Source organism: Hippoglossus hippoglossus, chromosome 10 (genome assembly GCF_009819705.1).
Source record: "Hippoglossus hippoglossus isolate fHipHip1 chromosome 10, fHipHip1.pri, whole genome shotgun sequence".
In the NCBI taxonomy this organism is placed as follows: Eukaryota; Metazoa; Chordata; class Actinopteri; order Pleuronectiformes; family Pleuronectidae; genus Hippoglossus; species Hippoglossus hippoglossus.
The window spans coordinates 11,218,309-11,231,667 of NC_047160.1; the positions used below are offsets into that span (position 1 = coordinate 11,218,309).

The 13,359-nt window shown below is 42.6% G+C and overlaps 1 protein-coding gene across 1 annotated transcript in view; it reads left to right on the plus strand.

The window, feature by feature from the left end:
• The window catches only part of flt4 (fms related receptor tyrosine kinase 4), a 44,966-nt gene extending 31,779 nt beyond the window's left edge, over window positions 1-13,187 (plus strand). The window contains exons 15-30 of the mRNA XM_034597166.1: window positions 88-219; window positions 1,080-1,186; window positions 1,743-1,878; window positions 2,348-2,452; window positions 2,686-2,799; window positions 4,711-4,799; window positions 5,374-5,536; window positions 5,621-5,715; window positions 7,586-7,708; window positions 7,887-7,998; window positions 8,262-8,361; window positions 8,551-8,656; window positions 8,757-8,881; window positions 10,207-10,327; window positions 10,481-10,548; window positions 11,664-13,187. Coding sequence (XP_034453057.1) covers window positions 88-219; window positions 1,080-1,186; window positions 1,743-1,878; window positions 2,348-2,452; window positions 2,686-2,799; window positions 4,711-4,799; window positions 5,374-5,536; window positions 5,621-5,715; window positions 7,586-7,708; window positions 7,887-7,998; window positions 8,262-8,361; window positions 8,551-8,656; window positions 8,757-8,881; window positions 10,207-10,327; window positions 10,481-10,548; window positions 11,664-11,874 — 1,907 coding nt within the window. The 3' untranslated portion in view covers window positions 11,875-13,187. The remainder of the gene's footprint in view (window positions 1-87; window positions 220-1,079; window positions 1,187-1,742; window positions 1,879-2,347; window positions 2,453-2,685; window positions 2,800-4,710; window positions 4,800-5,373; window positions 5,537-5,620; window positions 5,716-7,585; window positions 7,709-7,886; window positions 7,999-8,261; window positions 8,362-8,550; window positions 8,657-8,756; window positions 8,882-10,206; window positions 10,328-10,480; window positions 10,549-11,663) is intronic.
• The last annotated feature ends 172 nt before the right edge of the window (window positions 13,188-13,359 follow it).

Below are 13,359 nucleotides of genomic sequence, written 5' to 3' on the forward strand. Positions count from 1 at the left end.
AGTTTGCTGTGTGTTGTGTGTGTGTGTGTGTGTGTTGTGTGTCCATGTGTGTGTGTGTGCTACTAATCATCCCGTGCCTCCTCGCAGGGATCCAGCTGCAGGATGCAAACCGCACTCTGAGTATCCAGCGGGTGCGAGAGGAGGACGCCGGGCTTTACACCTGCACAGCCTGCAACCAGCGTGGATGTGTCCACTCATCAGCCGCCATCAAGGTCATCGGTGAGACAACCAAACACACACACACACACACACACACACACACACACACACACACACACACACACACACACACACACACATGCACTGCTTGCACTTCTATCTTTGTTGACACTTGCCCCTATACCCTAACACCCACTCATCACAACTAAACGCCTGACCTCAGCATCTTAACCCTTTGTGTTTGAAAGTAGGGACTCTACATTTCCATAATGTCCTCCCTAACTGGTCTTCACACAGACAGAAGGACACTCAGACACGTAAATATACAGAGACAGAAACACCTGAATCTGCTCACATGCCTCCACCGCTCACATGTTTTTCAAGTGCACTCAGGCTTAAAACCCCAGTCGCACGACTTCTCTCACACACACACACACACACACACACACAGAGCACAGGTCTGGAATTCACCTCTCACCAGACGTTTCACTGGAGCTGTAACCTTTGTGCTTCTGTGCTCCTGCCGTGGACGTCCCTCCACCCCGAAATCAAAGTCATCCACTGCTGCCATTTCCCATGCAGAGTAGATAATTAAAGAGGTTCGCTGGATGTGGTTTCACAAAGAAAGCCCAATAAAGGTCTTTTTATCATATTGATGTAACCTAAAGATTTCATCTGCGAGAAAAAAACTGCAGCAATAGTTTGTGATACAGCACCCCCTACAGTCGGTAATGAGTGATATGATAAAAGAGAGAGCATGGTTTCTGATACAGGACCCCAGGTATTTAAAAATCAAATCCAAAATTAGCCCAAAACTGACAAATCCTGATAGCTCCTACAGAAAGATTCCACACAATGGTTTCTGTTATTATTATTATTTTGCTTTTATAAATGACTTAAGTTATTTTTTCTGTGTCAAGGTTCCAGTGACAAGGCCAACGTGGAGATCGTGATCCTCATCGGAACCGGAGTCATCGCTGTTTTCTTCTGGGCCTTGCTCATCGTCATTTTCTGCAACGTGAAACGGGTCAGAAAAAGGCCACTTGTGCTTTCTGTGCTTGTCTTTTTATGTTTGTGAGAAAAACTGTCAGACTATGATGGCGACACTTTAACCTCTGGCCCACAACCCGTCTGTCAGCGTTTGAACACAACCTGTTTGATGTCGGAGAGAAGAGGGTGTGTGATTTACTGTGAAGAGAGGGCTCCTGATATCTTCTGGGAATGAGCCCAATTAGTCGCTGTCACAGCGATCAGCTCCAACAACAACACGGAGCCCATAATGAGGCTCAAATGACTTTTTATTTTTCCCCACTTGTCAAAAAATTCACTGGGTGGCATCATCATCAAATTAATTTAGAGATTCTCCTCTGGCTCACAGCATCTCTTTCTTTTAGTGTCTACTTCTACATTTCCTTTGCCCATCTGACCTTTTCTTCTTTCCTTGCTCACATTCATGATTTTATTTTTGTGCCATGCATCCACCTACTTATAAATTATTTCCGGCTCACTCCCAGTTCAGCCCAACAGTCATCACCTGTCATCACCATCACTCTCACTCTATTCCCTCTCTCTGTGTAATGCAGGTCAACCCTGCAGACATAAAGACGGGCTATCTGTCCATCATCATGGACCCGGGGGAGGTGCCTCTGGACGAGCAGTGTGAATACCTGCCATACGATTCCTCGCAGTGGGAGATCTCCAGAGACCGACTGCGACTGGGTGAGCGACGGGGGCGAGTGGGAGAAATTGAGGGGATGGATTGAAGGATGGTTGGATAAAGAGAGGGAGGGAGGAGGCGTGTGTGTGAAGAAATATCAGGGCGTGGAGGAGAGCGAATAGATTGATGAAACCAAATTACTTTTCCATTTCCAGAATCCTTAATGGCATGAGGCTGGATCGCATCCAGCATGGCAAAGTGCTGCCAAGTAAAGTGCTAATGTTAAATATGTGCTCATTCCCAGCACAGCTTTTTTTTAAATGCCCTGAGGAAAAGCATCTGTTCCACAACTCCGACTTATGGGAACACGTTTTGCTGCAATTCAGGTTATAATTCCTGTCCCTTGTGTATATGGATTCCAGATGCATTTACATTTTGCAACCGTTGCAGCCATTTGTGTTTTCCAGTGAGACCCAAAAAAAGCAAGCCTGCATTGAATATATATTTTTGATGTTCTTTTTCCTGACATAGGAAAAGTTTTAGGCCACGGAGCTTTCGGGAAAGTAATTGAAGCATCAATCCACGGCATCAGCAAGAGCAACAGTTTGGACACAGTGGCTGTCAAGATGCTGAAGGGTGAGATTTGTCTTCGTGCTGTTCAAACTGTGTATTATGAAAAACCGCCGGAGAAGCCGCTGCTGCACCGACGTGAAGATGATCTTGATCAGAGTAAACAGCTCTGATATATGCACATGCAGTGCAGTATGTGGAGCGTACGACTCGATGTGTCATCATAAAAACACATGTAAAAAGTAAACAATGAGATATATTTAATGCAGAATATTTGACTGTGTGTGCACGTGTTTCAGATGGATCCACAGCCAGCGAGCACAAGGCCTTGATGTCAGAGTTGAAGATATTGATTCACATTGGAAATCATCTGAATGTAGTGAACCTGTTGGGAGCCTGCACCAAACCTAGCGGTGAGTAAACGCACTCACGCAGATCACAGTTTATCTGTGTTCCAAGTTTTCACAGTGTGGTCGCAGTTATTAGTGTCGTCTATTGCTCTGGTCAGTGGCTGCAGAATGTCAGTAGACACGTTTACATGGACACCAATATTCTGTTATTAATCCGATTAAGAAACTTTCTGAATACAAACAGATTACCTTGACCCAATAATAAGCAATATTCAGATTAAGACTTAGTTGCATTATGCCTAAATCACAGTATTTAAAGATGAAGGACGCGTCTCCACTTCCTTCCACTATCCAGAAAAGAAGCTCAAATGTATCCAGAGTGAGCCAGAGTCTGTAGCGATCGGGGGATGGAGCCATGGTAGCAAGGTCCCGGTCGACCAATCACAAGTCAAGCTCAGCTGTCAATCATGACTTTTCACCTTGTTGTGTACAGCATCAAATAACGAATTAAAACCAAACCTACTGGAAACCTTGAACAATTAAATAAACATCACAGTGATAAGAACTACCTAAAATAACAGGAACCACTTTGAGAAAAATCTGTACTCTGACTTTTTAGATTGGCTCATGTCCCATCCACTAACATAGGGGAGGCAGGGTTTATGACATCTCCTGCAGCCAGCAACTTACAAACAGTAACCTGTTCTCTGGGTTTGAGCGTAAACAAATAGAGGGATGAAATGTTGACATGAGTCAGAGTCAGACTACGCTCTGGAATATGAACGAAATATTCTATTAGCAACTCATGTAAACATCAGAATCGGAATAATGTCCTATTCAGAATAAGGTCAGAATATTGGACTTCCCTTAAACACAGTCAGTGTACCACGTGTACACCTTGAAAAATAACTACAGTACGGTTTATGTTCTTCTTGTCACCGTTACTGCTTCTATCTTTCTCCTTTGTCCCTGCAGTTATTCTGCTTTGAAAAACATGTTGTTGTGATTCAAATAAAACTTCAGGGAATGTTGCACCGTTTTTTTTTTTTTTGAAGAGACGTTCACCTGCAGTCTGACCTCCTCTGAGCGGTGCTGCTGGCTCTGTTGTTACTTCACAGCGAATTCCTTTTTAATGAAGTGTTTACATCTTTTCGTCTGCCCCCCTGCAGCTTTCACACAACTTCTCTTTTTAACAGCAAACCACATGTGAAAGTACAACAGCTGCCTCTTTGTCCCCTCCTGGTCCACACATCCATCTGACCCATACGGCACATTTGTGAAGGGTGTACATCTGAAAATGTTTATGCTGTTTACCTTAAACTAAAGCAGCCAGGCAGATAATCTCAGACAGGAAGTGCTTAAAGGACGCAGTCCTGCCCCATGACTTAGAATATGGAGTGAGAGAATAAAGGAGCTCCTCGACAAGAGGCAGAAATCATGTTAATGTGTTTTATCAAGTTAGAAAATAATGAGAAATGTGGGAAATGAATTGTAGAATTATTATATACACATATTGTTACTGTCACAAATTGTATGTAAAGATGAACGACACGTCTCCGCTTCCTCCAATGAGGTCTAAATATCCCGGATCCCGTGTGTGCAGTAGCAACCCGAGGATCGAGCCGGATACACGGGCTTGACCAATCAGGAGTCAGTCTTAACTGTTAACCATGATGTTTCAATCCATTCTTATAGCATCAAATAACTGATTAAAACCAAACTTACTGAAAAAAATTGCACTTGGACATACATCAGTGTGATAAGAGACCTTTTAGTTTGGTCCACGTCCCATCTACTAACATGGAAATGGCGCGATTTATGACCTATACTGCAACCAGCCACCAGGGGGCGAACAATACACTTTGGCTTCACTTTTGAGGAGCCATAATTTTGTCCATCTTTACAAACAGACTTGTACCTACTGTTATGATTAGATAGGAAATCTGTAGCTATTCAAACTGTCTGTCTCACCAGGTCCACTGATGGTGGTAGTGGAATACTGCAAGTATGGGAACCTGTCCAACTTCCTGCGAGCCAAGAGAGAGTTCTTCCTCCCATACAGGGTACGAAAACACTGACGCAACTTCTTTTATATTTGTTCTGCTGTGATCATGTGTCTGCAGCTTAACCTTCAGAAATAATCTTTTTTCCGCTTTAGTCTTTCCTTTATTGAGCAACACTCTTAATAACTCTTTTTAAGCCGTGACCCATTTTCAGACATGAACTTAGGAAAATGTCCAGAGAATAAGATCTGGGCTTTGTATGGAGTTTGTCTTTTTTCATATGAAGAACGCAACGGTGGAATGTCTGGAACATCCAGACGAGGGGGGGGGGGCACCTGGGTAGAGGATACAAGAGGCACAACTTGATGTAAACAATCCGTACAAACGTATTTTGTGTTTACAGCAGCTCAACACCGGCATCGGCTCTCAAATCTGGTTGTCTGTATTCTCACATGGACTCATTTTCTGGACATTTTACTCAGGGGCTGGCAGGAAAAGTTCCATAAAATGTCGAGAGCAACTGACTCAGACATTTGAGTTCTCACATGCAGCCCCTCCCAATAATTTCAGGAAAAGATCTGGACTTCAGTGCACGTGTGAATTTGCAGCTCCGTTCTCTTGTCCCTACTTTCAGGATCGCTCTCCAAAAACCCAAAGCCAGGTGAGACGGATGATCGAGGCGGGTCAAATGGACCAAAGAGCTCATCAGCCGCCTTCTCCGCCCTCCCCCACTACTCCCACAAGTCCACAGCCTCCGTCATCCAACACGTCGGGTCAGATTCCTGCTGGGGAGAAAAGTAAGTGACACAGCAGTCAACTATATCACGTATGATTAGGTCATAAATGTGGCTTCATGGCTGCCTCTCTGCTCCTCTCTCCAGTGGAGGACTTGTGGAAGACTCCTCTGACGATAGAAGATCTCATTTGCTACAGTTTCCAGGTGGCTCGTGGGATGGACTTCTTGGCCTCCAGAAAGGTTAATTGTCAGCGTTATACAGGCAGAGTGTGAATGAGCTGTGGTGAATTGCAGCGGGGGTCAGCAGCAGAGGCAGGAGGTTGTGACCTACGTCATGCAGCTTCTCAGCGCTCTCTTAGTTAGTCACGTGACCATTTATAACAAGAAGCTGTGCAACACTTTACTCTTTCTATACGACATTGAAGCAGGTTTTGAAAATCACTCCAGGATTTCACAGTTTCTTTGTGTGTGATGAAAAAGAGGGTTGATTCCTCAAGATTTTCAAGGAATTAGCATTTTTTTTCTTTTTAATCTAAACTCACATGCTCAACTACATAGAAACAAATGAATGAGAGATATAAAGAAAGATTAGAATCGATAATCTGCGGATATTCGCTCACATTAACATTCGCTCACACCCACATAACACTTTCAAAATTCAAAATAAAAGGGGTCATTCTGAAAAGCTGTTGTAATTAACATCAAGGGTCATTATTTGGCATTTTATGTTGCAGGAAAATTTGGTAAATTGCTGATGTGTTGTTAATTGCCATTATAGACCCACAATGCAATGCTCCGCGGAAAGAAGCTACTCACAACGGCAAAACTGTAGAACAACTCTCAGTTGTCGGCACCACGTTAAACTCATTACTAGATTAAATTAGGTTGTATTCAAACGTCATAATTATAGATTCAATTCAATTCAATTCAACGGCCATATCTATAATTCTAGAATAACAGTGCATCCAAAGACAATGTGAAAGAGGTCGGTCATTGTGATCAAAGTACAGAGAATAAGCACCTGACTCTGCTTCTCTAAATCAGCTTCCAAAACCCAACCTACACACACACACACACGCGCGCGCACACACACACACACACACACACACACACACACACACACACACAAATCTTGTCCTCACTATGCACAAAATGGTCCTCACAAAGCAATAAACTCAAGTAACATTGCGCTATAACTTCTCAATGTTGTTATTAATTGAAATTAATTTAATGTTAATTAAAACGGTTAGATTTATATACAGATAGATATATATATAGATAGATTGATCGATAGAGATAGAATTAGATAGGGATAGATAGATAGATAGATAGATAGATAGATAGATAGATAGATAGATAGATAGATAGTATGATGGATAGATAGATAGATAGATAGATAGATAGATAGATAGATAGATAGATAGATAGATAGATAGATAGATAGATAGATAGATAGATAGATAGATAGATAGATTGATAGATAGATAGATAGATGGATACAACTTTGAAACAAAGTAAAATATGAACTTGCTTCACGTCTCATCAGGTCCTTTGATGAGGGTAATTACATTTAGTGCATATTCTGAAATTAGCTTTATTTATTTATTAAATTCATGAGGTGATTATTTATATCCATATTCAGCCGCAGTCGGTCTGTGTGTGATGAATAATGGAAATTCAAATAGTCAAAGCTAAAGCAGCTAAATAAAGGAAGCTGACGGGACGCTGTAAGCTGACTGTCTGGCCCCCGTAAGGCGCGTTTACGTGACAGATTTGTGAATGATGTCAGGTCTCCTGCAGCGACTCCACAGAGCTGAGACACAGTCCAGTCCCAGTCACCAACTGGCACAGGGACACAGGGACACACACACACACACACACACACACACACACACACACACACACACACACACACACACACACACACACACACACAGATTTTAAGGCAAGTAATTATGAAAACTTCTAATTTGTTAATTACTTGCTCCAAATCATATCTGTAAATCACTCTTTAGGAAACAATGCATCCATGCAATCCTGCAAACGCTCAGACACACACAAACCTGTCTGCAGGGTTATGAGGTATGTGTGGTTGTGTGTGTTTCCACAGTGTATCCACAGAGACCTGGCCGCCCGGAACATTCTCCTGTCTGAGAACAACATCGTGAAGATCTGTGACTTTGGCCTGGCCAGAGACATATACAAAGACCCCGACTACGTCAGGAAAGGCAATGTACGGCATCCACACAGGTTTATCATCCATCTCCGTTTACTGCGGGGAAACATCAAACTCCTACTTTTGTTGTTGTTGTTCTTTTAAACCACCCACATAGTCACAACATTTAAAGGCAGGTGTCATTCCTGCTTACGTAACCGTCTCCTAACACCCCGTCTGCTGTTTTAATGCTCAGGCTCGGCTGCCTTTAAAGTGGATGGCTCCGGAGAGCATCTTCGACAAGGTGTACACCAGCCAGAGTGACGTGTGGTCCTTTGGAGTTCTCCTCTGGGAAATCTTTTCACTGGGTAATGACAAAATCAAAGCCCGGACATTCATCTTTTAAGAAAGTCATTTAAAGGAGCAGACTTTCGGTGCAGGCTCCTCTGGAGTCGCTGTTTAAATGTCTCTCTCTTCCTGCCAAAAGCAATTTGGGACTTATTCTTTGTTGACTTTTAGAAGCAGAGTGAATCATCATCGCCTTTTATCCAAGAACATCAACTTGCTTTTACCATCCCTGACAGTCTGACACCTTACCCAAGGCCTCATCTTCTTTTTTGTCCACCTGCAGGTGCGTCTCCGTACCCGGGGGTACAGATTGACGAGGATTTCTGCAAACGATTAAAAGATGGCGTCAGGATGCGATCACCAGAGACCGCCTCCCCTGAAATGTAGGCACACATTTTAATTTTTTCGTTGTCTCATTTCTTTTCCTGTCAAACAAAGATTTGTTGCCCTGAGTCCATTTAATTCACTTGAGCTCATAAAGTTTGATCAAACATTCCGGTATTTTACTGATCAGGGAAGTTGAGGGCTTCCTGTGTTGTCCATGTTGTGATGGTGCTGCCCTCTGCTGGTAGATATGGCATCATGCTGGCCTGCTGGCATGGTGAACCCAAAGAGAGGCCGACCTTCCCTGCTCTGATGCAGATCCTGGGAGACCTGCTGCAGGACAACAGTCTACCTGCAAGTTCACTGCTGCGCACACATTCATCAGAACAAAATCATTTCTTTTTTTAAAGCTCTGTAAAGAGGTTTATCTAAATCTTCTCGGCCTTCTCTTCAGGATGAGAAGGACTACATCCCCCTGAATCACTCACAGAGCTCAGAGGATGATGGATTCTCACAGGCGTCGTCACGGCCTCCGTCTGAAGAGGAGCTGAGAATGGCCTTGAACACTCTACCCACCAGGTACTAATATATTCTCCTATCTTTTCCTTAAAGGCCCAGGACCCCAACAGAATTTGTATTAATAAGCCTCTTGCTGTTATTATTCAGTCTCCTTCTCAGTGCTTTAAAGTAGGTTAGACTCAGAGACCGTGTATAAAGAGGGACGACATGACGGCTCTGCAAAAGTGAAGCCAAAGCGTGGCTGGCCGCAATATTGGTCATATATCCCGCCTCCTCCATGTTAACGGATAGGACATGGGCCAACTAAAAAAGTCAAAGAACATGTCGAATAAAGATGGTTTGTGTCATTTTAGGTGCTTATCACACTGATGTTTGCTCAAGTGCTGGTTTCTCCAGTAAGTTTGTTTTTAATTAGTTATCTGATGCTATAAAAACTGGGTGAAATGTCATGATTGACAGCCGAGACTGACTCACGATTGGTCGAGCGCGTGTATTTGCGGGGTTCCCGCTACGGCCCAGACTCTGGCTCCAAATGGTGGTGTTTTGTATCTGGGATATTTTAGCTTCATTTCTAGATCGTGGGAGGAAGTGGAGACATGTCGACCATCTTTATACACAGTCTGTGGTTAGACTTTGTAGAAAAAAGGTGATTCCATGCGCCTGTGTCAGCGATATGAATGCGATGACAGTTGCACAGTTGTTTCCCGGAAAATAATCTCCCTCTGTCTCTCTCTCTATGAGACCAGCTTCTAAATCTACCTTGTGGTGTGGTGATAAAAACTCTTTGCTCCGTAAAACCATCACAGCTCTGTTTTTTCTAAGAAATCCCTCTTTGCACCAAATCCAACCTCTCGCTCTCTGTTTCCTCTGACGTTCCCTCAAAGAGCAACTTATAGGCTCAGTTTCTTACAGGCTTTATTCTGTAGGTTTCAAGTAAGTTATGATTCGAAAAGTAAAAGATATTCAGCACATGGAAAATAAATGGTTGTTTAGAATGAAGTTCACTGTCAGGTCTAAATTTGGGGTGGAAAATGTGATCTGTAATCTTGATGGGTTTTTGTAATATTTTTAAATGTTGCTGTGTATCCTGTGTACTGAATAGTTTCAGAAATGACTTTACAGATAATTCATTTGTGAGGAAGAGAAAGTCCCTCACACAGGAGTAAGTTTGATGAAGAAAGTCCCACAGCTAAAATCATCTTTATTTATTTATACTAAAAAACTAATCTACAGAAAAACATACTGCTTTCTACTTGACTGCATCATATTTTTCTGAAGTTTTGAAAGAGTAAAATCGGTCCAGATTTTCTTCTCATCTCACTCTTGGCATTCGGACGCCACCAGGATGCTCTGTCGTGTATTGATCTGATAATCTTCCTGACCAGGTATTATAACTGCGTGCCCTTTGCCGGCTGTGTGTTTGTGGGACCCTCTACAAACTGCCAGCCCAGAGTGAAGACGTTTGAAGAGTCGCCCCTGGAGATGCACCCACATAAAGCTCCTCAGGTAATCTTCTCATCACTTGTGGAAAATGTGAAACCGGCTGGTGACATTTTCTGAACGCGCTGGACTTCCCCTCAGATAATTGCCCGAATTAGCGGCGGGGTCGACTAAAGGTTGTTCCGTTCACATGATGTCAAACTGTTTGTCTCCTCCCAGGATAACCAGACGGACAGCGGGATGGTTCTGGCCTCCGAGGAATTTGAGAGAATCGCCGCCTCCAAAAGGTTATTCTTGCAATGATCCATTTTACTGTGGAACACTCAGGAGATATGCAGCCTCTCGTCTAGTGACAGTGTGAGACTGTTACACACTTATCACCCACTGTGTCGGCTCTGTCTGGTATATTAGACTATTTTTCATAGATGCTCCACATGCTTCCAAGTCAATTTGGAGAAAATAACCATTCTCTACTTCTCGGAAAAATGTAGGGTTGAGTCAGTCACAGTGAAACTACAGCAGACTTGCAAATGATGTGAGCATGAGGGGAGTCTTGATTTCTGCATGAATAAGTCTGAGTCATTAAAACCCACAGGATCCGTTTTAAGAATTACAAGTAATAGAACTCGCCACTTACAGTATGAGTCAAAAAGAAACGTAAAAGCTTAAAACAAACTGGCTTCTTAAACTGGAAAATTCTATACTATCCTATAACTGAATTATTCACTTACATATTTTTAACAATATTAATGATAATAATGTGAAGAAGAATTAACTTTATTTATGAAGAAAAACAATGCTAGATGCTTTATAGGAAGATCAATGAGAGCTAGAATAACACTAAGGCCCAACAGTCCCTTTAAATTCAATCAAGCTGGTTTCACACACTCAAAGACATCAGTCCTCTAAATGTACCCGATGTTTCATCAAGATCCAGGAATTATTCTCTTTGTCATCATGTCTCGCACTGTTAAAGAAAGTGAAAAAATATTCCTGGATCCGCCCCCTAATCTGGATCCACACCAAAATTGAATGTTTTCCTGACATACTGCATCCTTCTAAAAGATTTAAAAGGCACTTGAGAATTAGTCTGTCAAAGTTCAATGAGAAACAAGTTCCATAATATGAGGTCTCTGAAGGAAAAGGCTTAGTCACTCTTTGTCTCAAGTCCTGGGAGTAACCACTAGGGCTCCATCTGTGGATCTTAGCAGTGGAGAGGAAACGTACCAGGTCAATAAATCTGAAAGGTATTTGGGAGCAAGGCCATTTAAAATTTTTTAATCAAATTTAAACTGATAGCCAGTTTTAGGAGTCAAGCACAGGGGGGATGTGATCATGCCTTTTTTGTCCCAGATGACAAATATCACGTTCCAATGAGCTTTTTACTTTGTTCTGTCCCCAGTCGTATGGGCAGCAGCAGCAGCACGGAGCCTCTGACGGCCTCCCATGGCTCCCTGGGCCGAAGCAGCGGCGCCAGGCACCGTCCCAAGTTCTTCAGTCAGCTGTCAGGACAGACCTTCTACAACAACGAGTACGGACACCTGTCCGAAGAGGGCTTCCGTGACTTCTTCTCCTCGCCAGACGCCCCCTGTCTGGCCTCCTCCAATGTGTAACCTTTTCAAAGATGCAGCCCGAAAAGAACTGAAGGGGTTAAAAAAAAAAAGTGGGCTCAGGTCGTGGGAGGTGTGTAGGATTTACTAACATCCCAGTGATGACATGTAACTAGTCATTTATCAATGATCATCAGGTTATTTTGACCAGAGCTGACCTCTACTCATCTCAAAGTCCATTCTCTGTGGCCTCAACAAACAGAGCTGTGTGCCTGAAGTTTCTCTAACCAGCCACTGGGTGGCAGCATTACAACAAAAACACACCGAGTATTTTCTATTCACACATTTATATTTTTATCTTTTATATTCAGAGTATTCTGCCTATATTTGTACAAATTATGACTCGTATGGGAAGAAATAAAAGTTTATCTTCTTCTCACTCTTCTCTCTATGATTCAAGAAATATTCCACAAGAAATATTCCACTGAAATGCAGCTTTTAAGAGTAAATGTGCAGGTGTCGTGCAGTAATAAATAACTGGTCGACATGGAGCTACAGCCACACGCTCTGTGACGATCCACGCAACGGACCGATCCACGACAGACGCAGATATTTGTGGCGTCTGTGTCGTTTAGTGGAGGTGGAGACGCTCTGATTCACACAGACACCTTGAGGAAGGAATAAGTGACGGAGGTAAACAGAGGGATGTAGGCCGAATGAAGGGGTGACTCACACTAAGCAGCGTTTATCAGAGCCGGACGCAAGCATGACGACAGCTGTGGCAGCTTAACAACCTTTTACGCGCTCACATCACAACTGACAAGCCGCAGGTTGTGGAAATGAGCAGCATCACGAGAGCAAAGTCCACTTCATGCAAACACAATTACAGCCAATATAGCTGCGTTCGTGTGATGGTCAACTTTCCATTTTCAGTTTCTGTGAATGATTGTTGTTTTCAGGGAACCTGGAGACAGTTTGTAAACGGTCATGAAAATAGGAAGGGAAAGGACAAAAGTTTGAATCCCTTTCAGATTGTTAAAACAGATCCTTCTTTGAGTAAAAGAGAAAGTTTAAAGGAATAAAGTGCACAACAGTCATTGTCTTCTATGGTACCTTTACTTGAGGGACACATAGCGTTACAGTCATTTGAGACAGAACAAGAAATGGATGACCTTTGTAGTAGAAAGACCAGTTCTGAGGGCTTATCACCGTCCTTGATCAGAAAAGCTGTACTGACAGTAGTAGAAAAATAACAAAAATATAATGACTCAAGAGGAAAAAAACAAACATCTGGCCTTGTATACTCTCCTTACAGAACCAAACCTCCACATTTCATTGAATAACTCAGTAACAGGTTCATTTACCTTGTAAAAAAATTACATTTATCTCAGCAAAACAATTTATATTTACTCAAATTTTTTCCAAAAAATGAAATGAAATGGACAAATTTAAAACTAGGACCTTGAACAGCATTGATGAAATATCAGGTATAAATGGAATAAGAAGAAATCTATGATCTCAAGAAACTACAGATACAGTAGCTTTAAC